This window comes from Dasypus novemcinctus, chromosome 21 (genome assembly GCF_030445035.2).
Source record: "Dasypus novemcinctus isolate mDasNov1 chromosome 21, mDasNov1.1.hap2, whole genome shotgun sequence".
Taxonomy (NCBI): Eukaryota; Metazoa; Chordata; class Mammalia; order Cingulata; family Dasypodidae; genus Dasypus; species Dasypus novemcinctus.
Genome location: NC_080693.1, coordinates 25,935,754 through 25,959,676, shown reverse-complemented (window position 1 = coordinate 25,959,676; position 23,923 = coordinate 25,935,754). Strand labels below are relative to the sequence as shown.

General features: G+C 50.6%; 2 protein-coding genes and 1 long non-coding RNA gene across 7 annotated transcripts in view; 1 reads left to right on the top strand and 2 right to left on the bottom strand.

The window, feature by feature from the left end:
* Positions 1-1,601: 1,601 nt before the first annotated feature.
* ARRB2 (arrestin beta 2) lies at positions 1,602-22,594 on the bottom strand. 5 transcript variants are annotated; one of them, XM_012518297.2, is made up of 15 exons: positions 22,506-22,594; positions 7,055-7,085; positions 6,357-6,417; positions 6,200-6,244; positions 5,809-6,005; positions 5,438-5,497; positions 4,977-5,044; positions 4,680-4,815; positions 4,390-4,474; positions 4,053-4,125; positions 3,622-3,759; positions 2,754-2,837; positions 2,593-2,672; positions 2,456-2,510; positions 1,602-2,169 (listed from the first exon to the last, which is right to left on the bottom strand). In XM_012518297.2, exons 1-15 carry the CDS (start codon positions 22,577-22,579, stop codon positions 2,076-2,078), a joined length of 1,281 nt encoding a protein of 426 aa, XP_012373751.1. In that variant the 5' UTR covers positions 22,580-22,594; the 3' UTR covers positions 1,602-2,075. The 5 variants fall into 5 exon arrangements, with proteins under 5 accessions (XP_012373751.1, XP_004475305.1, XP_004475309.1 ...); XM_004475248.4 differs by lacking the exon at positions 22,506-22,594 and adding an exon at positions 10,012-10,212 and having other exon boundaries at positions 7,055-7,111; XM_004475252.4 differs by lacking the exon at positions 22,506-22,594 and adding an exon at positions 10,012-10,139.
* LOC131274997 (uncharacterized) lies at positions 21,504-22,377 on the bottom strand. Its single transcript, XR_009182349.2, has 2 exons — positions 22,215-22,377; positions 21,504-21,787 (listed from the first exon to the last, which is right to left on the bottom strand). It is a non-coding gene; the product is annotated as an uncharacterized lncRNA (long non-coding RNA).
* The window catches only part of PELP1 (proline, glutamate and leucine rich protein 1), a 30,229-nt gene continuing 28,890 nt past the window's right edge, over positions 22,585-23,923 (top strand). The window contains exon 1 of the mRNA XM_058283656.1: positions 22,585-22,860. Coding sequence (XP_058139639.1) covers positions 22,612-22,860 — 249 coding nt within the window. The 5' untranslated portion in view covers positions 22,585-22,611. The remainder of the gene's footprint in view (positions 22,861-23,923) is intronic.

The window sequence follows — 23,923 nt, the reverse complement described above, 5'->3', positions numbered from 1 at the left end:
TTTTCTCTTACTATTTTATACTGGTAGGATTTTTTAAAAACCACATACATGTATTACCTTCTTCAAAACATATAAAGCAAAACAAACAAGCAATTCTGTTTCTCAAGGTGTACAGTCTCAGCACCATCTGCATCACATTATCCAGGGTGCTAAGGGAAAAAACCAGACTCCTGAATTCTTCCTTGGACCTCCTGGATCAGAATCCTAGAAGGCAGAGCTGGGGACTCTGTAGCTCTTCCGGGCCTCCCAGAGGATTCCGATTCACTTGAAAAAGTTTCAATTCCCTGGGCCAAGAGCCTAGAGGTCAGTCAGGTTCTTAGGAGTCAGGGGGATGCTTGGTGGTAGAGGCTTGAGAGGGGATAGTTGCTCGGAGCCGTAAAGTCCAGGATGTACACTGGCAGCAGGTTGTGTCCTGAGGGAGGAGGGATAAGCAAGATTATTGACGCTTGGTAAATAATGACTTAATTAGCTGTTGAGCAGTAGCGTGGCCTCAAGGCCTGCTGGGGCTGCCTCCACCTGCCTCACTAGCCTCATCTGAACTGCTTTGCTCCTGGCTGTCTCTGCCCCGCTCCCCTCTGGCCTCTTTCAGGCCCTGGAACGTTCTCTGTTCCTTGGGCCTCCACACATGTTGACATTGCCCTGAATGCTTGTCCCCTGCGTGGTCTCCTGACTCTTCCTTGTCTTTCAGTTCTCTGCTTAAAGGTCACTTCCTCCTGGGAAATCTCCCCGAAACCCCAGCCTCGGTCAGAACTCCTTGCCATGCATCAGCTGTTGTAATTAAACCTTTGGGGACTGATTTCATCCTAGTCTTGTTCACTGCTAAGTCCCTTTTCTATGCCCGACACGTAGTAAGGACTCAGGTAAGTATTTATGAATGAATGAATGAACCTTAAGAGAAAAAGGAGAGAGAATATGGGCTCTGGATTGGGCGTGGGTGAGGGGGGTGAGGAATGTGGAGCCTTGCCAACTGCCTGCAGGACAGCCTGGGGCCTTGGCCAGCCTCAGGGAGCCCCTAATGAGTGGCAGTGGGAGGAGCAGCCCTAGGATGTTGTTCTTGCGACTTGGACTCGCAGCAGCAGGACTCTTTGGCTGCCCAAACCCTTGGCTTTTGCACTACGATGTATAAGTACCAGATGCCATGGTACATGTCACATGTCACGTGATCTTCCTGTCTGATGAGGCCTGCAGATGTGGTCCTCTTAGCCCCCAGGAATGACCTGCTTTGAGCAAACAAGCAGTAGAAACAAACTAAAAAGAGAGGTCACACCTCGGTCGTGTGGTCGTGTGGGTCCGGCAGCAAGAGAAGCCTGCCCTGCCAGCTCCCAAGAGCGCCTAGTCTGCAGGGCGGTTAGTTATTTCCCCTCAGTGAATACATTTACTTCATGGCTTTTCCAAACTGTGTCCTGGCGTTTGGAATGACCGAATTGTAAGTTTTGATATTTGCCCTGGAACATGGGTCCCGCACGGTCATTCAGTGAGCGTTTATCGACTGACGGCCTAAGTGCCAGCGGCCGTGAGGGAGCAGACAAAAGTGAAACGGTCACAAGCCAGTGGGATCCGTGGATGAGCACATTATGCTCCGCTCAGAAAACACACATTCATGCCTAGTAAAGGGTTTATTTTCTTCTTTATGCTCAGAAACAAAGCAACGGCCTTGTCCCCAAAGGGGTGTCATCTTGAATGGAATGGGAGGCAGAGAGGGTGACAGAGGGGGGTGTTGGTGTGAACTGGAATGTGGGAGTTCTTCCCCCACCCTTTCCCAGCTACCCCTCCTCTTTTTAGCATTTCCCTCCAAGAAATTTAGGTATGAACACAGCTTGCCACCCACGGGGGGGAGGACGGGGTGGTGGCTGGGGAGGCACAGCTGTAACCCCCAAATTAATGCCCGCTTTCAAGAGGAGATGGGTCCAGTGCGCCTCTGGAGGCCGAGGGGAAGAGGGAGGGAAAGGGCTGAGGAAGCAGCTGGATGGAGGGGACAGAAGAGGGGCTGGGCAGTTCTTCCAGAGCCGGCGGGGATCTTGGTCCTGCCCCTGCCTCTCCCAGCACCGCCCGCTCCTTCGTCCAGCCCCCCTTTCCTAGCAGAACTGGTCGTCGTAGTCCTCGTCCTTCATCCCCTTCAGCCGAAGCCGCGCAAAGTCCTCAAACACGATGTCATCGTCTGTGGCATAGCTTGGTGGAAAGGGGAGGGTGAGACGAGGGCTTCAGACCCTTTTCTTGGCCTCTCACTCCCCTCCCAGCCACAGAGGTGTTGGGGGCAGCAACGTGATGGAAGGGATTTGCAGGAAGGGTCAGGGGGCGTCGTCGTGGGCGGGCGCGGGCAGCCTCACATCTTAATGTGAGGCTTCCACCAACCCCCCACCCCCAAGAGAAAAAAGCAGGGGGCATGAGAGTCGTTCTGATGCTTCAGAAATCTTTGCCCGGTGAAGGTCTCAGGTGGGAGGGGGGAGAGTCTTACTTGGTATCAAATTCAATGAGGTTGGTATCCACAGGGACATCTGTTTCAGGAACCGCTAAAGGGAGGAGGAGAGGGGGTGGGTGGGTGCTGGAGGTGCCAACTTTCCTCCCATCAGGGGCCTGGGGTGGGACGCTCACCTGTCTGGGGTCTGGGAAGGGTGATGTGGTCGTGGGGCTTGGGGTGCATAAGAACAAAAGGCAGCTCCACGGAGACGTCCCTGGGGAGGGGGAGGGGCGGCGTCAGGGCGACAGCCAGAGCTGCGCTGCACCCCCAGCCCGGGCTCCGCCGCCACACTCACCCGCCGCGGGACACCACCAGCTTCACCTTGACCCTGTAGGACACCAGGATCCCCAGCACCTCCTTGTTGGCGCCCTCCTTCACGCTGCAGGCGGGGGAGAGGGGGAGTGGGACCGGGGCTCACTGCCCCCTGCCCCTCGCCCTCCCCTGGGGCTCGCATCAGGGTTCCAAGCAGAACCACAAACACCCACTGGGCCCGCGGTTCTCGCAGCTGAGCCTGAGCTGTCACAGTGGTAAGGCGGCGTCATCGTTTCCGCCGCTCAGAAGCCTCCTGTGGCTTCGCGTTTCTCCCTGGGTACAAGTCGAAGGCCTCATGCCCTGAAGCCCTCCACTGACTGGCTGGCTCTCCTACCCTCCCATGCCACCTGGGCCAGCTGTGTGTGACATCCAGCCCCGCCTCTGTGAAGGGCTGGCCCTGCGGGGTCCCCACAGCTACGGCTACGGTGGCTCTGCTGACCTCCTCACAGCTCCTCTCTCCCCTGACTCCTTTTGTGCTTCTGCCTGCCAGGACCTTTCTCTCCCTATATATCCGCACTGCTTACTGCCTTCAGGTCCTCCTCTAAATTCAGTTCTGAAGTACACCTTCCCTAGCCACCTGTCTAAAAGGAACACACCTCGCCCCCCTCTGTGCTGATCTCTCCCGTCTCTGCTTTGCTTTTTCTCCTAACACTTGTCACTAAACACGCTATTTATTTGCATGTCCTATCTCCCCTAGAATTTAAGAGGATTTTTTTTTCTTTTCTCTTCTGTTCACTGATACATCCTGGCACCTAGGACAGAGACTGGCACAGTTGGCATGTTTGCTGAACGAACAAATGTGTTTCTGGGGCTGTGGGGGACCCCCCCCCCCCACTGAGCCCCCTCCTCACATGGTGCTGGAAGCCAGGTTGGTGTCCTCGTGCTTGAGCTTCCCATCCAGAGCAAGACCACGCTTCTCCCGGTTGTCACTGAGCAGTGGGGTTATGGTGTACACCTTACAGAACGTGGAGCTGGGGGACACCTGGTCGCTGAGGGGTGGGGAGGGGAGACCAAGACTCTTGGAGGGGCCAGGCTGGGCAAGGGGGCAGCCTGCCACCGCCAGACTTCATCGCCCACAGCACTGGCCCCTTCCCTCTGTGGGCGCAGGTCACGAGGGGGTAGGTTTAGCTCATCCTGCTCAAGAAAATAAAGCGAGCGGCTAGGAGCGACCTGACTGTGGTGGGCAGGCCCTTTGTCAGAAGAACCCTGCCCCCCCCCCCATGCTCTCTTGGCCCTACTCTTCTCCCCAAAGACTGGGACCCACCTCTTTTCTGATACTCACTCTTGTTCAATCTGAGCCACAGGACACTTGTACTGGGCGGTGCTGAAGAGGCAGATGTCCGCGTACTGTCTCACTGCGGGGGCGGGGGGATCAAGCAGCTCTGGATGGAGTGCAAACTACTGCCCCACCCCGATCCCACAGCACATACCCGGGGCCCCAGCCCAGCGCCACCCCTACACCTCTGAAACACAGCCCTCCCCATGGCTATAAACTCTGGGGCCCTCTATATCATTCTGGAACAGTCTAAACTCTTTGCGCGCTGGGTGGCCTCCCATGCCGGGCTATGTCCCTGGGCATCTCCCTCTCCCAAGACCCGCCCCCAACCCCCACCTCCTACCAGAGACTTTGATCTTCTTGACGGTCTTGGTGGAGTTGTTGGTGACGTGGACGTTAACATTAAGGGGCTCCCCGTGGTAGTACAGCTTTTGAGGAGGAGGGTCGAGTTAATGTGATTTCTTTTCCATTGGTCCAAGGACTAGAGTGCCCCAACGCAAGTGCACTGCGCTGCCGCCGCCCTGCACTTCCAAGCCCACCGCGCCTCTCCGCACCCAGCTACAGGCTGTCTGGCCGTGTGGTTTCACCCCTTCCCCCACGGCGTGGGCTCTTCGTCACCCGCTCACGCCCCACCTCCTTGTCCAAGGAAGCCTCAAGGTGAAGGGACCGGTCAGACATGAGGAAGTGGCGTGTGGTTTCAGCCGAAGGCTGGGGTCCGGGTTTTTCTGGGGCAAACTGCACCTTTCTAATCACCAGTCGCACAGAGTTCCTGGTGGGGTGGGGGTGAGGGAGGGGAGCGGTCAGTTCCAGGCACTCCAACACCTGCTCCCGGGGGGCTGGGCTCACGGGAGTGGGACGGACTCAGGGGAGTGGGAGGGACTCGGGAGTGGGAGGGACTGGTTAAATGGGAGGGGTGGTTGCTTCCCTCACCTCTTGTGGCTTTTTTCCTCTAATGACTTGGCACAGAAGGCTCGAATCTCAAAGTCTACCCCACAAGCCTTGGGAGGAGAAAGGCCACATTTACACAGGCCCTCTGGCCACCACCACACCCCTTCCTTCCTCTTTTGCCTGGGGCAGGAACTCTTGCCCCATCGTGGTCTGAGCTAGGGATTGGGTGTCTTCCTCTGCCTCCCTGAGGCTGGCACCTGGCAGGGGCTCGGTCCTGGCAGTGCCAGGTGAGCCCCTGTCCCCAGGTACACTCAGGTCAAGAGTGCAGAAGGCAGTGCCACAGGGGGCAGTGACTGCACCGCACACACCCAGCCCCACCTGGGATATCTCGCTCCCCTGGGCTATCTTGCTCCCCTGGTCTCCGCTCCTGGTTTCTCCGTAGTCCACCTCGGGGGGTGTTCCCAGCTCTGCCCTACTAGCCCCCAGAGCTGCTGCCGTCTCACCTTGCCTGTGTCCTCTGGTCCTGGCTGCAGTGTGACTGAGCAGGGCAGGTTCTGGGGTATCTGTGGCAGGGTGAGGGGGAGGCTTCAGTCCTTCCGGAGAGCCCCCCAATCTCCCTCCCAATCTCAATTTAAAAGGCTGGAGAAAGGACTCCTGGGGACAAGAAAGGAAGAAGGAAGGGGACCCCAGAGGAACCTGAGAGGCAGGGACTTTCTGAGTGCAGGGTGACCTTGAGGGAGGTGGACCTGGGGTCCCTGCCTCACCCTTCTTCCAGATCTGCCCATGACAAGTGCTTCACCCCCACAAACACACACACACAGTCCCGGATCCCTCGCCTTGTGGAAGGCAGTGGGTGGGTGGGGGTCATCCTCACTGTGAAAAAAAAGGGGTGGGCATGCTGGCCCAGTTTCCTCAGCAGCCGGTCCTGCAGGCGGGTGGGGGGCCGGGGAGGGCTGGGCATCGGGGGGAAGGCCTGGTAGGTGGCGATGAACAGGTCTTTGCGGAAGGACAGGCCCAGCACATCCAGGTCTTCACGGCCATAGCGGAAGGCGCAGGTGAGGGTCACGAACACTGGTAAGGGAGGGCGAGGTGGGGGTCAGGAGCCCTCTTCCCCAGGTCCCCTCCCACCGAGCAGCAGCAGCTCCTTCCTGGGAGCATGACCCTTGCCTGAACCCCCCTTCCCACGGCCTCCAATCCCTCTGTGCCTCTATCTCAGGGCCAGCCCATTTCACCTCCCCTTGGGCCCTTGGACTTGGGGCCAGTACCTTTGCGGTCCTTCAAGTAGTCAGGGTCCACAAGCACCACGCCATCTAGGAAAGGGACACGGGGGCTCATATCTTTCCAGGGCTTCTCCCCCATTTCTGGGCCCGGGAACCTCTTCCCCTCTTGGGGAAGCAGCTGTCACTCTCTGGGAAAACTTACCGACAGGATCCACTTTGTCCAGGTGATCTACAAAGTCCCGTTTGCCCAAGTACACGGTGAGCTGAGGGTGGAGAGGGGTCACAGGGAAGGTTGGGTGGGAGGGGGACGAGGCATCAGGACCCTCAAGTGGCTGCTCTTCCCAGGCTGGGGTATCGGAAGGAGTTTCTCCTCTTTTCCTCTCAGTGGTGTTGGAGAGGGAGGCTGGTGGGGTTTCCTAGACTGCTCCGTCGTTAGGCTTTTTAGCTGTTCCCTCATCTCTTTTCAATCCTCTGCTCACCAGCTGTGTGTGTGTGTGTGTGTGTGTCCCCTCAGGGAGGCCTCGGCCCTAGGCAGCCAGTTAGGGAGCAGCTGTGGGCCTCACTAGCTCCCCTCAAGGGGTTCTGAGACAAACAGACCAGAGCCTGGGGGCTGTTAACTCTTCCCAGCCCCAGGCATCCGGGCTTGGCTCCTAAGAGGGGTGTAGGCATGGGAGCAGACCCTTCTCCTTTGGCTTTGCTTAGGGACCCAGGCCTCTCCCCACCCACCCCTGCGGCTAGCTCAGGCAGGACAGCCTCTGCCAGGGGCTTCAGGAGGGAAGGAAGTTGGCTCTGAGCTGTCACAGGAAGTGGGGAACCAGGGGCTGGGGAAGGTCTAGGGGCAGGCACGGCTTTGTCGGGGCCCAGGGAGGGTCAAAAGGAGAGACACTGGGGGAGACTCACCTTGCAGTTAGGGCTCGACTTCTTGAAGACCCTAACAAAACAGAAAGGGAAACCCCACTGCCTCCCTTAGACTCAGCAGGGGCAGCCCACACCAGGACTTCGCCCCCCGCCCCCCGCCCAGCCTGAGAAGCAGAGCTCACCCTGGATTCCTGGCTTTGCCCAGGCCTACCCCCTCCCACTTATTCCTGGAAGGAAAGGCAACCGGCGCTCCTTAATACTTCTAACAAGGCAGCCACTCACCGCTGGTGGCCAAGGCAAACCCCCCCTTTATCCTTGGCCCACCCTCATGAGCCTACTCCCTTCGTTATGGCCTCTGGTCGCCACAGGAACCACCCCCAAGGCCCTGAAGAGGAGACCTGGAGGGGCAGGGTGCAGCAGTGTCTGTGGAAGGCCTAACCCTCTTTCTACTTGGTCTGGTCTCCGCTTGCTCACAGAGGAAGGGGCAGAGGTCCGAGCCCCAAAGACAGCTGGAGTACGTGGAAGACCAGTGGCCTTGGCCTTGGTCCCTGACACGGTTTCTACCGCAGGAACTACCCAAGTCTGACAGATGCGGTTAACCTCCAACTGTCCCCATCTGTGATCGCAGCACCTTAAGAGTTGGTTCATCTTTCAAGACCCAGCTCAGATGCCATGTTTAGGAAGCAGACCCAGCCCAGAGATGGGATCACTCCTTTTTGGGGTGACCTGTCGCACCTTGTTTATGTTTTCCCTTGCGGTCTGATGGCCCACCAAGGGCAGTTAGCTGTGTGTCATCCGACTCTCTCATGAGACGGACTGTGTGCATCCAGGACCTTATCTATTTAGGCATCCCCAGCACAATGTGATGAAGACAATGGAGCTGGCTGATACTTATTGGGTGAGCATTCCATGCTTGGCACTGTTCAAGTGTTTTATGGGTTGGCTCATTTAATACTCTCAACAACCCAATGATGGAGGTCCTAATATCCCTATTTTACAAGCCAGGAACCTGAAACAGGTCAAATGGTTTTTTTTTTGCCCAAGGCCACTGAGAGTGTAAATGGTGAAATGCAGATACAAACACAGATAATCTGGCTTTTCCAGGCCATGCTCTTAAGCAAATTACTAGACTATCCAGCCGGGGTAATCAGCACCAATAGTTTGTCCAATTAGAGAATTGCTTCCCAGTTGCTGAAGCAATCTAAGCCTTGACTCCACCTCTGGCTGGGAGGGTAGGGAAAAGTCTGGTGATCCCAACGCTCTGGCCACTTGCGGGCCTGTTCTTTGCTGCACCACCTTCCTCCTAAGGCACTCACCCTCACCAGTGATCCCTGGGAAGAGCCTCCCGAGAGTAGAAGCTGGAATCCTTCCAACTGGCCCATCCCTTCTCCAACCCCACTGCCCCAGTTTTTACTTTAACAATTTTACTTGTCCCTTCTTCCCCAGGAGACTGCACTGCCACTGGCCACAGGCAAAGGTATAGCAGCCTCCTGGTACCCCTAACCAGTCAAGGAGAAGAAAGAATCCCACTTCCTGCCCCAACTGGGGAACTGATTCCTATGGCATCATTCAGGTGTTCTCTCCTCTTTGACCTCAGTTACTTTTGGTTTCTCTCTTTGTCTCAATGTTTCCTCAGATTAGGAACCTGGACAGAGGGTTGTAACAGCCACAATCAGTTGGTCAACTGAAGTGCAGCTCTGGGACAACTGTCATTTGGATCCTAATCCAGCCACCTCCTGCCAGGCTAGGGAGAAGCAATGAGTGTACACTGAGGCTGGCCAAGGAGGCCGGGTGAGGGGGTGACCAGGGAGGTGCCCCGTGAGGTGGGAGAGGCAGCAGATACCCCCTCACACTTCCTGCCATTTCCTCACACTTCATGCAGCCCAGAACTTGGCGGGGGTGGGGAGAATTGTGCCAAGTCAGCAGTCCAGAACTTGGCGGGGGTGGGGAGAATTGTGCCAAGTCAGCAGTCCCCCCTTTTAGTCCATCTGTCCCCTTCCCTGAACCACATAACGGAAATTGGGGGCCTCCCTCAAGTCAGCAACTTCTGCTATCTCTGGGGTGCCCTCCAATCCTCCCTCTTATCCTCCTTGTGCAATACTGGTCCACTCGGTGTTCAGAAACCTAGGTTCTCATACTCTAGGGGTGGGGAGTGGGGCTGATAGAATATTTTGCAGAACAAGTGATAGCTCAGGTCCTGATGCCCTGTGGGTTGAAGCATACCAGCTGCAACCTTTTCCTCTTTTGCTCCTGCTTCCCAGGGACTCAAGCATTCACCCCCTTCCCGCTTAAGGGTGTTGGGTCACAACAGGAAGTGCATTTTGCTAGAGACCAAAAAAGAGAACTCTGGGTGTCAGTGGAAGGAAGGAGCCTCGATTGCACAGAAAACATCCGGGGAGTAGCGGGAGTAGACGGCGTGCCCAGGGCAGATATTGCCCCAACCCCCACCCAGGGGGAGAGGAGTTGGGCCCAGAATCGCGGGGGGTCGCCATGAACTCCCCCAAGGTGAAGCAGTTGCTGTTAGCAACCTGGGAGAAGGCAGAAGTTTGGAAGCGGAGCCACCCAGCCCTCGGGACAGGTGGGGGCAGTACAACCGCCTGCGAGGTGCTACTGGACGCAAGGCTTTCCATTGGTTCGACGTTCGTTTTGGGGGTTTCCTCTCCCGACGTTCAGCCTCCCCGTACACTATCCCTCGGGGTCGGCCACCTGCTCTTCTTCCTCCGCCCTTGCAATGCAGCCTTCGCGGAGAACCCAGGCGCCCGGCCCCCACATCCCAAAGAGAACCCAGACGCCGGTTTCCTGGTCCCCTTCAGCGCTAGCTTCCTGCATGCGCCCCCATTATCCGGGAGCACCTAGGTGTACGGCCCTGGGTGGCTTGCCCCCTAGGGACCCAGGAGTCCGCCCTGCCGGTTTCTCTCTCGGTGTCCTAGTCTGGGGACCATCCCCGCACCAGCCCCGAGCCGCCGCCCATGCCCCGCGGCGTGCCCCACCTCCCCTACCTGGTCCCGGGTTTCTCCCCCATGGTGCGCGCGCCCGCCGCCAGCAGCCCGCCGGGTTCGCGGCTCGCTCGCAGCCTCCTCACCCGCTGCCCGGTCCCTGCTCCTCCCCGCGCCACTGCGCACGCGCATCCTCCGCTCTTTCTCCTCGCCCTCCTCCCTGCCGGCCCTCCCCGCCCTCGGAGCTCGGGGAGCAGCCGCCAGATGCGTCAGCCGGATCGCGCGCGCCGCGCCGCGGCCCGCCCTCCGCTCCCGAACACGCGCGGTGACTGGCTCCGCCCCCCCCCCGGCGCTCCCCCGCCTCCAGGGAGCTCTCCTGGCGTGCGCTTTCCTACCCCGGCTCTTCCTGCCCATCTCTCCGCCCCGCCACATTCCCGTAGAAGCTAATTGGGTCCCCTAAAACCAAGGCTCCAGCCTCCCTGGCGCTTGGAGGGCCTCTGATTGGCTTCCGGCGTCCAAGACCCTGCAGGGGTCGCCTCCCCTTTGTTTGCTTTCTCTGTGGCTGTGGAGGCGCTGGGGGTGGTGCGGGCGGTGGAATGAGCCAAAGCACGATCTGGGAAGGAGTTTGAGGGGATGCACACGTGGGTGAGCGGTTGCAGTTGCGTGATTCTTGCTTTACTGCGCGCCGCTCACCGGCTCACCCCAGGGCGTGCAACTGCCTTCGGCCCTCCCTCCCGCTTCTTTACTGTAGTGTCTCATCTCCCCCTGGTGTCTGTCTTTGCTCTTTTTCTAATTTCTCCTTCCATCAACCCATCCCAGCTTGTATCTGCCCATCCATTCATCCACCCATCCATATTTTTTGCCAATCTTTATGCTGGGCGTTGGGGACACAGGCATGAATGAGTGAATTAACATGGTTCGTGGCTTCCTAATGCAGCCGTGGAGACAGAAAAATAGGAGCCCAGGAATACTAAAATAGAGGTTTGACTAAGAAGACTAACTGCTTCGGAAGGGGGCGCGGGTGGAGGGAGTGCAGGTTGTCCGGAGGAGACATTTGAGGACAATCCTGAAGGATGGGCAGAAGTAATCTTGAGAGAGAGAGAGAGAGAGAAGGACAAAGGACACATCCTGTTCTGAAGCACTTCTGGGGTAGAGAGCAAGAGAGATGAGGGTGGAGAGGAGCTCTGAAACAGGTGAGGGTTTTTGTATAGCCGGTGAAGGAATGAGGCTGACGCCCTTTCAGGACGCCAGAAGGGATTTTTTTAAAGCAAGAGAATGGCATGATGGGATACCTCTTTTAGGAATACAGATCTGGGCAATAGGGAGGATGGAGAGAATGGGGCAAGACTGGGAGGAGGAAGAGGAGGTTAGTTGTATGTGAACTAGTCAGGGGGAGATGATGAAGGCTTGAACTACAGTGCTAGAGTGGAAGAGAGAAGAGGGGTCAGACTGAAGAGTTATTTCTGGGGTTAAATTGGCTGGACTTGGGAGAGGATGGTGGATGACTGGCATCTGTACTTATGGTGCTAAGGTATTTCTCCTTCTTCCATCTCTTGTCCCATACTTCTACCCATCAAAATGAACTACCTTCACACTTGTCCCTCCTCTTTTCCATGCAATAAAGAAGTAATATGTGCAACAGGACAGTTTCTGAGATCATCTTTAAGGTTCAAACATAGGCTTTGTGACCAACTACCCTCCCCCAGCCCACCCCTCAGCTCCATCACCACCTTCTAAGCTTACTCCTCATCCCTGTTTTACTTTCATAGGCTGGTCTACAACTGCCTTTAAATGGGCTGGCTTAAACAATGGTAATTTATTAGCTTACAGTTTCTGGCCACTAAAATATCCAAATGAAGGCATCATCAAGGCAATGTTTTCTTCCTAAAGACCAGCTACCAGTGATCCTTGGCTCCTCTGCCACGTGGTGGTTCTGCTGGTCTCTCCCTTCTCTTCACTGATTTCAGCTTCTTGCTTCTATGGCTTTCTCTCTCATTGTCTGATTTCATTCTCTTCTAAAGGACTCCAGTAATAAAAGTCCTATCCTGAATGAGATAGCCTTATCAAAAGGTCCTACTTCCAATGGGTTTACATCCACAAGAATAGATTAAATTTAAGGATGCGTTTTTCAGGGATACCTAGACCTTCAGCTCAACCACAACCCTTTTCAAGCTTTATGCCATGCGTTTCTTTTAGGTTCTTAGATCAGTTGTATCTAAATTTGACTCTGGACAAAGGGTCACGACTGAATGTTAATGAGATCTGTATTGTTAAATATCTGAAGTACTCTTGGTGCAGAAAGGTAGTGGATTGCATGACATGAAAGCTATTATATCAAAAGATACAAAAATAAAGATAACTTTAGAAAGATACAGTACTAAAGAAGGCCAGAAAGAATGAAGAAATACATCATATCCTGGGTGGGAAAAATTATTATTATAATGATATCATGTCTCACAAAATTGTCTATCGATTTAATGCCACATCAATCAAAACAACAATGGGATTTTTTTGGTGAGAGGTGTTGACAACAAGTTGATTTTAAAGGTAATCAGAGAAAACAGATGTGGCTCAACCAATTCGGATACCAGAATTCGCAGCCCAGGGTCTCCTGGTGAGGGCAAGCTGGCCCATGCAGGAATGCCACTCTGTGCAGGAGTGCCACCCTGCGTGGGAGTGCTGCCTAGCACAGGAAAGCTGTTCCGTGCAGGAGTGCCGGCCACTGGGGGGAGCTGGCACAGCAAGATGACGCAACAAGAGACACAGAGGAGAGAAAATAAGAAGACCATGGGAAGCGGATTTGGCCCAACAGATAGGGCATCTTCCTACCACATAGGAGGTCCAAGGTTCAAACCCAGGGTCTCCTGACCTTGTCATGAGCTGGCCCACGTGCAGTGCTGATGCGCACAAGGAGTGCTCTGCCATGCAGAGGGTTCCCTGCATAGGGGAGCCCCACGTGCAAGGAGTGCGCCCCTTTATGAGAGCTGCCCAGTGCCATAAAAGCGCAGCCTGCCCAGGAATGGCGCCGCACACACGGAGAGCTGATGCAGCAATATGACGCAACAAAAAGAGACACAGATTCTGGGTGCTGCTGACAAGAATATAGGCAGACACAGAACACACAGCGAATGGACACAGAGAGCAGAAAACTGGGAGGGGGGGTGGGGAAGGAGAGAGAAATAAATAAATAATCTTTTAAAAAAAGAAGACCAGGAAGTTGAGGTGGCACAAGAGAGTAATCACCTCTCTCCCACTCCGGAAGGTCCCACAATTGGTTCTCGGTGCTGCCTAATGAGAATACAAGCAGACACAGAAGAACACACAGCAAATGGACACAGAGAACAGACAACGGAGGGAAAGGGGGGAACAGAGGGGGGAGGAATAAATTTTTTAAAAAATCTTTAAAGGTAATCAGAAGAATCAACTTCCACTTATAGCCAGGAAAATTCTGCAAAATAAAAATGAAGCAGGTACTTGCCTTCCCAGATAAGATAATTTACTGTAAACTACAATAATGAGAACTGTGTTATTGGTACTATAATAATTAAGTGTTTTGGTTTGCTAAAGCTGCTTAAAAGCAGATACCATAAAATGGAATTGGCTTTTAACAGTGGGAATTTATTAGCTTACAAGCTTACAATTTCAAGGCTGAGAAAAATGTCCAAATCAAGGCATCAACAGGCAATGCTTTCTTCCCGAGGACTGGCAGCTGGTGATCCTGGACTCCTGTCGAATGGCAAGGCACATGGCGGTGTCTGCTAGGCTCTCCCTTCTCTTCCAGGTTTCCTTGCCTTCAGCTTTTTGCTTCCATGGCTTTTCTCTCTTTGTCTGAGCTTCATTCTCTTATAAAGTATTCCAGTAAGAGGATTAAGACCCACCCTGAATGAGGGGGTCACATCTTAAGATCCTCCTCCCAAAAGATCCTACTTGCAATGGGTCCATAAACACAGGAATGGATTAACTTTAAGAACATACTTTTCTGGGGGTATATACAACTTCAAACCATCACATAGAGCAACAGAATAGAGAGTCCAGATACAGACCCATGTGGGTAGCACTTCAGGTGACTGGGAGAAAGAATGGCATATTAACTAAATAGTGTTGGACAAAATGGCCATCCATTTGGGGGAAAAAAAGATCTCTATTTCATACCTTAAATAAAATAAATTCCAGATGGATGAAAGGTTTAAATGCACAGAATAAAACTATGAAAGTGTGAGAAGACAATACAGGGAATATCTTTATCATCTTGGCTGTAGGGAAGGCCTCACAGGATATTAAACCCCAGGACTAGGAGTCATAGTCAAGTCTTTATAGCATTTACAATGTGCCAGATACTTTCCAAGCACTTTACAAATACTGATTCAATTAATCCTCACAACCCTATGAGTTAAGAGTCTATATTTATCCCCATTTTACAGATGAAGAAATGGAGGCAGGTATGTAACTTGCTGGGTTGTACAAGTAAAAGGAAAGCTGGTGTATGGACCCAGCAGTCTAGCTCCAGAGCCTGTGTCTTTAGTCACAACACCTTACTTCAAGGAGTCTAAGATATTTTAAAAAATAGCATAAACTGAATAAAAAGACAAATCGGAAGAAAATCCTTGTAATACATATAATAGACAATTTCTCAGATATACAAAGAGCACCGATAAATTAATAAGATAAAGACAAGCCAATGGGAAAATGGGTCAAGAATATGCAAAGAGGGAAGCAGATTTGGCCCAATGAATAGGGCATCTGCGTACCACACGGGAGGTCCAGAGTTCAAACCCTGGGCCTCCTGACCTGTGTAATGAGCTGGCCCACGTGCAGTGCTGATATGCACAAGGAGTGCCGTGCCATGCAGGGGTGTCCCTTGCGTAGGGGAGCCCCATGCGCAAGGAGTGTGCCCCGTAAGGAGAGCCGCCCAGTGTGAAAAAAGTGCAGCCTGCCCAGGAATGGTGCAGCACACACGGAGAGCTGAAGCAGCAAGATGACGCAACAAAAAAACTGAGACACAGATTCCAGGTGCCGCTGACAAGAATACAAGTGCACACAGAAGAACACACAGTGAATGGACACAGAGAGTAGACAACTGGGGGGTGGGATGGGGAAGGGAAGAGAAATAAAAAATAATCTTTAAAAAAAATATGAAAAGATAATTATTACAAAAGAAATACAAATGTCTGCTAAACATATAAAAAGTCACTCCGGGAAACGGACTTTGGCCCAGTGGTTAGGGCGTCCGTCTACCATATGGGAGGTCCGCGGTTCAAACCCTGGGCCTCCTTGACCCGTGTGGAGCTGGCCATGCGCGGTGCTGATGCGCACAACCACTGCGCCCGTGAGGAGAGCCGCCCAGCGTGAAAAGAAAGAGCAGCCTGCCCAGGAATGGCGCCGCCCACACTTCCCGTGCCGCTGACGACAACAGAAGTGGACGAAGAAACAAGACGCAGCAAACAGACACCAAGAACAGACAACCGGGGGAGGGGGGGAAATTAAATAAATAAATAAATCTTTAAAAAAAAAAAAGTCACTCCATTTCATTAATGATCATGGAAAACAAGTTAAAAGAAGGAATGTTATTTTTCACTATTCAGACTGACAAAACTTAAAAAGACAAACAAGGGAAGTGGGTTTGGCTCAACTGATAGAGTGTCCGCCCACCATATGGGAGGTCCAGAGTTCAAACCCAGGGCCTTCTAACCCATGTGGTGAGCTGGCCCACGTGCAGTGCCGATGCGTGCAAGGAGTGCTGTGCCACGCAGGGGTGTCCCCTGTGTAGGGGGACCCCACACACAAGGAGTGCATCCCTCAAGGAGAGTCACCCCATGTGAAAAAAAGCGCAGCCTGCCTAGGAGTGGCGCCACACCCATGGAGAGCTGACGCAGCAAGATGACACAACAAAAAGAGACACAGATTCTTGGTGCCGCTGACAAGAATGCAAGCAGACATAGAAGAACACACAGCGAATGGGCACAGAGAGCAGATGGGGGAGAAGGGGAGAGAAATAAAAAATAAATCTTAAAAAAAAAAAAAAGACAAGGCTAGTTTTGGGAAGGTGTATAAAGTGTAGAGCACTATCTTACACAGTTGCAACCTCCCTAGAGGGCATTTTGTCACGTCCTATCAAAATGTAAAATTGGCATTCTCTACTAACCAACATTCTTTCATTCATTCAACAAATACTGAGTACTTTTATGTGTCAGGCACTGTTCTAGTGATGGGAATAAAATAGTGAAGAAGACAGGATCCCTTTCAAGGAGTTAATATTTTAGACAAGATAGCCAAAACAAAGAAACAAATAAAAAAATAAATTTCTGATAGTGGTGTTTTAAAAAGTAAGCAAGGGTCTTGGGAAGCAGATGTGGCTCAAGTGGTTCATAGCCAGTCCACCACATGGGAGGTCCCGGTTTGGTTCCTGGTGCCTCCTGAAAAAGGAAGACAAGGGAAGTGGATGTGGCACAACAGATAGAGCATCCACCTACCATATGGGAGGTCCAGGGTTCAAACCCAGGGCCTCCTGGCTCATGTGGTGAGCTGGCCCACGAGCAGTGCTGCTGCACACAAGGAGTGCTGGCCCATGCAGGGATGCCCCCGTGTAAGGGTGACCCCTGCGCAAAGAGAGCCGCCCTGAGTGAAACTGCAGCCTGTCCAGGAGTGGTGCCACACATGGAGAGATGACGCAGCAAGATGACACAACAAAAAGATACAAATCCAGCGTTGCCTGATGAGAACAGAGTAGACACAGAAGAACACACAGAGAATGGACACAGAGAGCAAACAAAGGGGGGGGGGGAGATAAATAAATAAATAAATAAAATCTTAGAAAAAATGCCAGAGTGGGGCAAAATAAATAAATAAATAAAGCAAGCAAAGGGAGCTGATGTGGCTTAGCGGTTGAGGGCCGGCTTCCCACATGCGAGGTTCAGGGTTCAATACCTGGCCCTAATACCTCAAAAAAAAAGAGTATATTTAGAGAAATTGGAAGCAGGAGAGTGCTCTGACATGTGAGAAATCCTTGCAGGTGATGGGCAATATGAGAAGCCCTGGGGGGAACTAAATCTTCTAACAATGTGAATGAGTTTGGGAGAAAATTTATCTTCAGAGCCTCTGGGCAAGGACTCAGTCGGGCAATCTGAGACCCTGATTCGGGGACCCAGTCCTGGCATGCTAGACTTCTGCCTCACAAAACTGTGAGGGTATGAATGGGTATGGTTTTAAGCTGCTAAATTTATGGTAAATTGTTATGTAGCAATGAAAAAAAATACAATATTCTTGAGTGTTTTGTCTTTAAGCATTGGGTAATAATTCTCTTGAAGGTAGGATGCATTGATTAGATTAGATTTGATTTGACACTTTGCAGTAATATGGAAGACACAATTTTTCTTTTGAGCCAATGGCCCAGGTACTTTCTATTAAAAAATTAGTATTGTAAGACTAAACACTGGAAGAAAATCATGGCCTATCAGATAAGGCCTTTGAAAAGCATGCCAGGATAATGGACCTAATTCTTAGAACACTTTACAGTGATAAATGGAGATATTTTTCATACCTCCTCTAGGGTAAGGGAAGTCTGAAGTCATTTCAGATTCTATGTACATGCAGGATCAATCAGAATATGAGACATAAGGAATGTATGTAAATCATTATAGGAAAAGAAAGTTTTTGGTGGAAAATGTGTCTTTATGTATGATGAAATATCCAGTACTGTGAAATCTAGTAGCTTGAAGTATGAGGAATAAAACAAACTATGGGCGGTGGACTTGGCCCAGTGGTTAGGGCGTCCGTCTACCACATGGGAGGTCCGTGGTTCAAACCCCAGGCCTCCTTGACCCGTGTGGAGCTGGCCCATGCACAGTGCAGATGCGCGCAAGGAGTGCCCTGCCACGCAGGGGTGTCCCCCGGGTAGGGGAGCCCCACATGCAAGGAGTATGCCCCATAAGGAGAGCCGCCCAGCGCGAAAGGAAGTGCAGCCTGCCCAGGAATGGTGCCGCATATACGGAGAGCTGACATACAAGATGATGCAGCAAAAAGAAATACAGATTCCCGAGCTGCTGACAACAACAGAAGCGGACAAAGAAGACGCAGCAAAATAGACACAGAGAACAGACAACCAGGTGGGGGGGGAGGGGAGAGAAACAAATAAATAAATAAATCTTTTAAAAAAACAAACAATGGTGGGGAATGGAAAATATAGTGATAGATGATACTGCATTTTGTTTAGCTCCCGGTTTTGTTATTTTATCTCATGCTGCCCGTATTTCTTTCTGAAACTATTAGTATTGAATCATTACACAAAGGAAAAGTTGCTCTTCCACCCATGAATGTGTCATTATGCTAATTACTTCCATATCATACATTGAATTTATAGTACAGGGTTTAGAGATGATAAGACTAGGATGAATAATTCCTACCTCAAAGACAAAGAATCATGTTATTTGGTAATTATGGTTTCTGAGTATTCAAGCCTTGACAGAAATTTGACTTTCTTAGAATTTGTCAATTTTATGCATACATAAGCATATCCTTAATTTAAATTTTGATAGACTTTATAATATCAAAGTTATAGTTCTATATTTGCAAATTGCTATATATTTTTATATAGTAAATTCAATTAGTATGTTGTCAAAAATAGCACAATCTAGAAGTCTAGTTATAATTACTCTTGGAAGATGCAGGAATCACCAAATATAAGACCAGGAAATCAGAAGTATCATTTAGAAAAAAACATTAGGAACTTTAAATCTATATTAATTTTATATGAATTTTATGTTTTGTTTATAATCTTTACCTCACACCTGTAAATTACATGATTTTTCTTCTTTCTTTTTATCATCCAAATTGTCAAATGTTACTCCTTTTGAAATGAGTATTTTACTTTATTCAGTAATTATTGAGAACCTCTCTGTGCATACACACATGCATGCTTTAATTTTCTGAGGGTAATATGCATAAAAGTAGCCTTTATATAAACTTACCTGAAGTATTTCAGGGTGTTTTTCCTAAGAATAGGGATACTATTTACTTACACATAGTACAGTTATCAACTTCAGTAAATTTTTACATTGATATCTTTTGTCTTACCTAATATTATTCCAATTTTGTCATATTATACAATAATAAAATTCATAGCATCTCCTCTCGCCACCATACTACTCCAATCCATCTAGAATTAGGTTGTGCACTTAGTTATGTCTCCTTAGCCTCCTTTAAGGTGGGACATTTCCATAGTTTGTCTTTTAAAATATTGATGGTTTTGAAGAATGCAAAACCCTCCCTCCACCCCACCTTATAACAACTGAACTATCCTCACTATGAGTCTGTTGGGTATTTCTTGAATTAGATACATATTTTTCATTTTTGGCATGAATACTGCAGAGTTGTATCACATCTGGAATCACATGATGTCTATATGTCTGTTATTGGGTGATGTTAATTTTGATCACTTAATGAGTTCATTTTTATGTATCAACTTAGCTAGGTTACTGTATTAGTCAGGGTTCTCTAGGGAAAGAGAATCCACAGGAGATACCTGTAAATAGAAAGAGATTTTATGAGTCTCTCATGTCACCATGAGGATGCACAAGTCCAGGTTCCGCAGGCAGGCTGCAAACCAGGAGCAATGATGAAAGTCCAATGAAGGTCTTTGATGAGTTTCTGGGAGAACGTTGGCTGTCCAAAGCCAGTTGGGAAAGTTTCCCTGAATGCTGAAATCACTTCCCCTTTTAAGGCATTCAACTGTTTGGATAAAGCTTCACTCATTGCTACAGGCAATCTCCCTGGTTGATGTAGATGTAATCAGCCATCTATGCAGTAAACTCACTGATGACTAAAGTCCATAAATGTCCTTGTATTACAATTAGCTCAGTGCTTGCTTGACCAAACAATGGGGCACAGTTACCTGGCGTAGTTGATACATTAGCCTAACCATCACAGCTACAGCACCCAGTTATTCAACCAAACACTTATCTAGGTGTTTCTGTGAAGGTATTTTGTAAATGTGATTAAAGCCCATAATCAGTTGACTTGAAGTAAGGGAGATGAGCCTAGATAATCTGGTTGGGCTATTTGAATCAGTTGAAAGGCCTTAAAAGCAGACCTGAGGATTCCCTCAAAGAGAAGAAATTCTGCTTGTGGACTTTGGCTTCAGTTGACGCCCAAGAGGTCCAGCCTGTCCCCGAACTGTCTGCAATATGAATTCAGACATGCATGACCAGGCCCAACAATTGCATAAGTCAATTATTCCTTGCAATAAATCTCTTAATATACATATATAAATAAAAAGTAAGCAGGGGGAAGTGGACGTGGTTCAGCTGATAGAGTGTCCGCCTACCATATGGGAGGGTCCAGAGTCCGATATCCTGGGCCTCCTGACCTGTTTGGTGAGCTGGCCCATGCATAGAGCTGTTGCACGCAAGGAGTGCCCTGCCATGCGGGGGCACCAGGGGTGCCCCACGCGCAAGGAGTGCGCCCTGCAAGGAGAGCCACCCCGTGTGAAAAAAGCACAGCCTGCCCTGTAGTGGCACTGCACACATGGAGAACTGACACAGCAAGATGACATAACAAAACATAACAAAAAACATAACAGTTTCCTGGTGCCACCGAGGGTGCAAACAGACACAGAAGAACACAGAGTGAGTCGACACAGAGAGCAGACAATGGGAGGGGGGAAGGGAGATAAATAAATAAAATCTTGAAAAAAAAAAGTAAGCAGGGGAACAGATATGGCCCTACCACATGGGAGGTTCCGGGTTTGGTTCCTGATGCCTCCTGAAAAAACAAAAACAACAAGCAAAACAAACTAAAATCAATTCAGGGAAGCTGATGTGGTTGAGTGACAGCTCACATAGAGGTCCGGGAATCAATCCCCACCATGGGTACCTAAAAAAAAAAAAGAAAAAGCAAGCAGTGTGATGTGCTAGAGGGTTATGGGGGTTGAAATAGGGGCCACTTCTCTCTGTGGATGACAAGATGGTGTCAGTCACAGAGTCAAGAGAAAGTTTCTCCGGGTAGAAGCCAAAGCCTTGAAGTGGGAATGAGCTTGCTGGAGGAAAGCAAGGATAGTTTGGTGTAAGGGCAGTGAAAAAATGTGGTATGTGTGGAGGTCAGATAATGTGGATTCTAATTGGCCAAGGTGAAGAGATGGGATTTCATTCTAATCGCATTTGGGAGCCACGGAAGGGCTAATCAGTGGGTAACATGAACCAGTTTACGTTGGAAAAGACCATTCTGGTTGCTCTGTGGAAAAGGGACTACAGAGGGCCACAGGGAAGCAAGGAGAGCTGTGACCAGGCCACTGTAAGGAAAAGAACGGTGGCTCGGATTAGAGCACTGGAAATAGAGAAATGGAGAAAAATAAACCCAATATTATGTATTTTGGATGCAGAAATGCTAGGATATAAGATAACAAGGGAAGAAAAAAATGATAACTCTTAGACTAGAATCTAATAATGAGATACAGACAAGTAAATATTACAGTGTTCACTACATTGTAGATATTAATGAGAAAATTGGAGCTGCCAGCAGTATTCAGCAATAGGGGAATTGTTAAATAAATCATGATGCATCCATTCCATGTTGTAATAATATACAGTTTATTTATTTTTAAAAGATTTTATTATTTATTTTTCTCCCCTTCCCCTCCCACCCCGGTTGTCTGTTCTCTGTGTCTTCTTTGTCCACTTCTGTTGTTGCCAGCAACACGGGAATCGGTGTCTCTTTTCCTCTTTTCGTTGTGTCATCTTGTGTCAGCTCTCCATGTCTGCGGTGTGCACGGCGCCACTCCTGGGCAGGCTGCACTTTCTTTTGTGCCGGGGGCTCCTTTCGGAGCCCACTCCTTGCGCGTGGGGCTCCCCTACACGGGGGACACCCGCGCATCAGCGCTGCTCATGGGCCAGCTGCACACGGGTCAAGGAGGCCTGGGGTTTGAACCGCGGACCTCCCATGTGGTAGACAGACGCCCTAACCACTGGGCCAAGTCTGCCACCCATAATATACAGTTTAAAAAACAGCATGAGGTGGTCCACCATACATATCGAGTGAAAAAAGTCAAATGCAGATCCCACTTTTGTAAAACAAACTATGTATTTATACCTTTTTGTGTAAGACCCAACCGGGACCTCCCATTCCCACAGTGGGAGGCGGGTGCTCAACTGCCTGAGCCACATCCGCTCTCCCGGACTTTCTCTTTTTACTTTATACCCTTCTGTATTGTATGAATTTGTTTTTGCAAGGCGCGTGTATTGTATCATCTTAGTAGTTATAAATGTAATTATAAATACCTGGGATTTCAGACAAGGGAGCCAGTTCCTTCGATAGAAATTACTGATTCCTAAATGGTAGGCGCCCTGAGGCTCTCTGTACTTTGGAGAATCTTTCGGACCCCAGCGCCTTTTGTCCTGACCACGTGTTCCCTAAACACCAAAAACATTCTCCAGCGGGACACACGTACCATCTTCTTACACGCCGGAAACTAAACTTCCGCAGTCAGGGATCCTAATCATCGCCGTCCTCCCCCGCGCATGCTCCCTCCCAGTCGGCGCCTGCACGCCCCCTCCCCAATCTCCGCTCACCCAGCGCGCAGGACCACAGCCTCCTCCTCACGTTCCCTGCCCGGGAGGCGTCCGTCGCGGTGTGTTTGCGTCATCGCGCCACGGCACCGCTAGAACCCGGGGGAAGATGGCGGCCGCCGTTCTCAGCGGGCCCTCTGCGGGCTCCGCGGCTGGGGTTCCCGGCGGGACAGGGGGTCTTTCGGCAATGAGCTCGGGGCCGCGCCTCCGTCTTCTGCTGCTGGAGAGTGTGTCCGGGTTGTTGCAGCCGCGAGCGGGGTCCACCGTGCCGCCCGTGCATCCCCCAGTCCGCTCGGCCCCACATTTGCCTGCGCTCATGTGCCTGTTGCGGCTGCATGGGACGGTGGGCGGGGCCCAGGTGAGTCCGTGGTCCGAGTAGCCTTGGCCTTGTTGGAAGGTTAGTGTGGCAACTGTCGCCGGGGTCCCGGCGCACAGTAGCTGCAGTAGGGAGGTTGAGGGAGAGTAGAGAGGTTGAAAGAGGAGAGGGCAGAAAACGGATCCACTTAGACCCGACGAGATGCACTGCATTTCTTCCTTAACCATCCGTGAGTTTCTCCAGGGGAGGAAATGGATCTTCGATTGTAGGTCCCCTCGCTCGTCATTGATAGTTTCTGCTGCTTTAAGCTTCTTCGCCTGGGGCGTTGCTTCCTGTTTCTTGATATGTTTTATGATTTTTGAAACCTGGACATTTTGCTATTTTAATGTGTTATTTCTGGAATGTAAGACGGACACATCTTTAAACTTGTATGTAGCTTAAAGACAGAGCTTTCCTTCGATGCCAGGAGCTTAAAAAAAACCAACAGAATACACCATGGTGAAATATCTATTAATTTGTTTCATATATAGCTACAAACCCTCTCCCTTAGAGATACATAACTTAGCTCTATGTACTTTTTTTTGTCTTTATTTTTTTTAATGTTACATTAAAAAAATATGAGGTCCCCATATACCTCCCACCCCCTCACCCCACTCCTCCCCCCATAACAACAACCTCCTCCATCATCATGAGACATTCATTGCATTTGGTGAATACATCTGTGAGCACTGCTGCACCTCATGGTCAGTGGTCCACCCCATAGCCCACACTCTCCCACAGTCCAGCCAGTGGGCCATGGGAGGACATACAGTGTCTGGGAACTGACCCTGCAGCACCACCCAGGACAACTCCAACCCCCGAAAATGCCCCCACATCACATCTCTTCCTCCCACTCCCTACCCCCAGCAGCCACCATGGCCACTTTCTCCACACCAATGCCACATTTGCTTCGATTACTAATCACAATAGTTCATGAATAGAATATCAGTAAGTCCACTCTAATCCATACTCTATTCCTCCATCCTGTGGACCCTAGAATGGCCGTGTCCACTCCACATCTATATCAAGAGGGGGCTTAGATTCCACATGGATGCTGGATGCAATT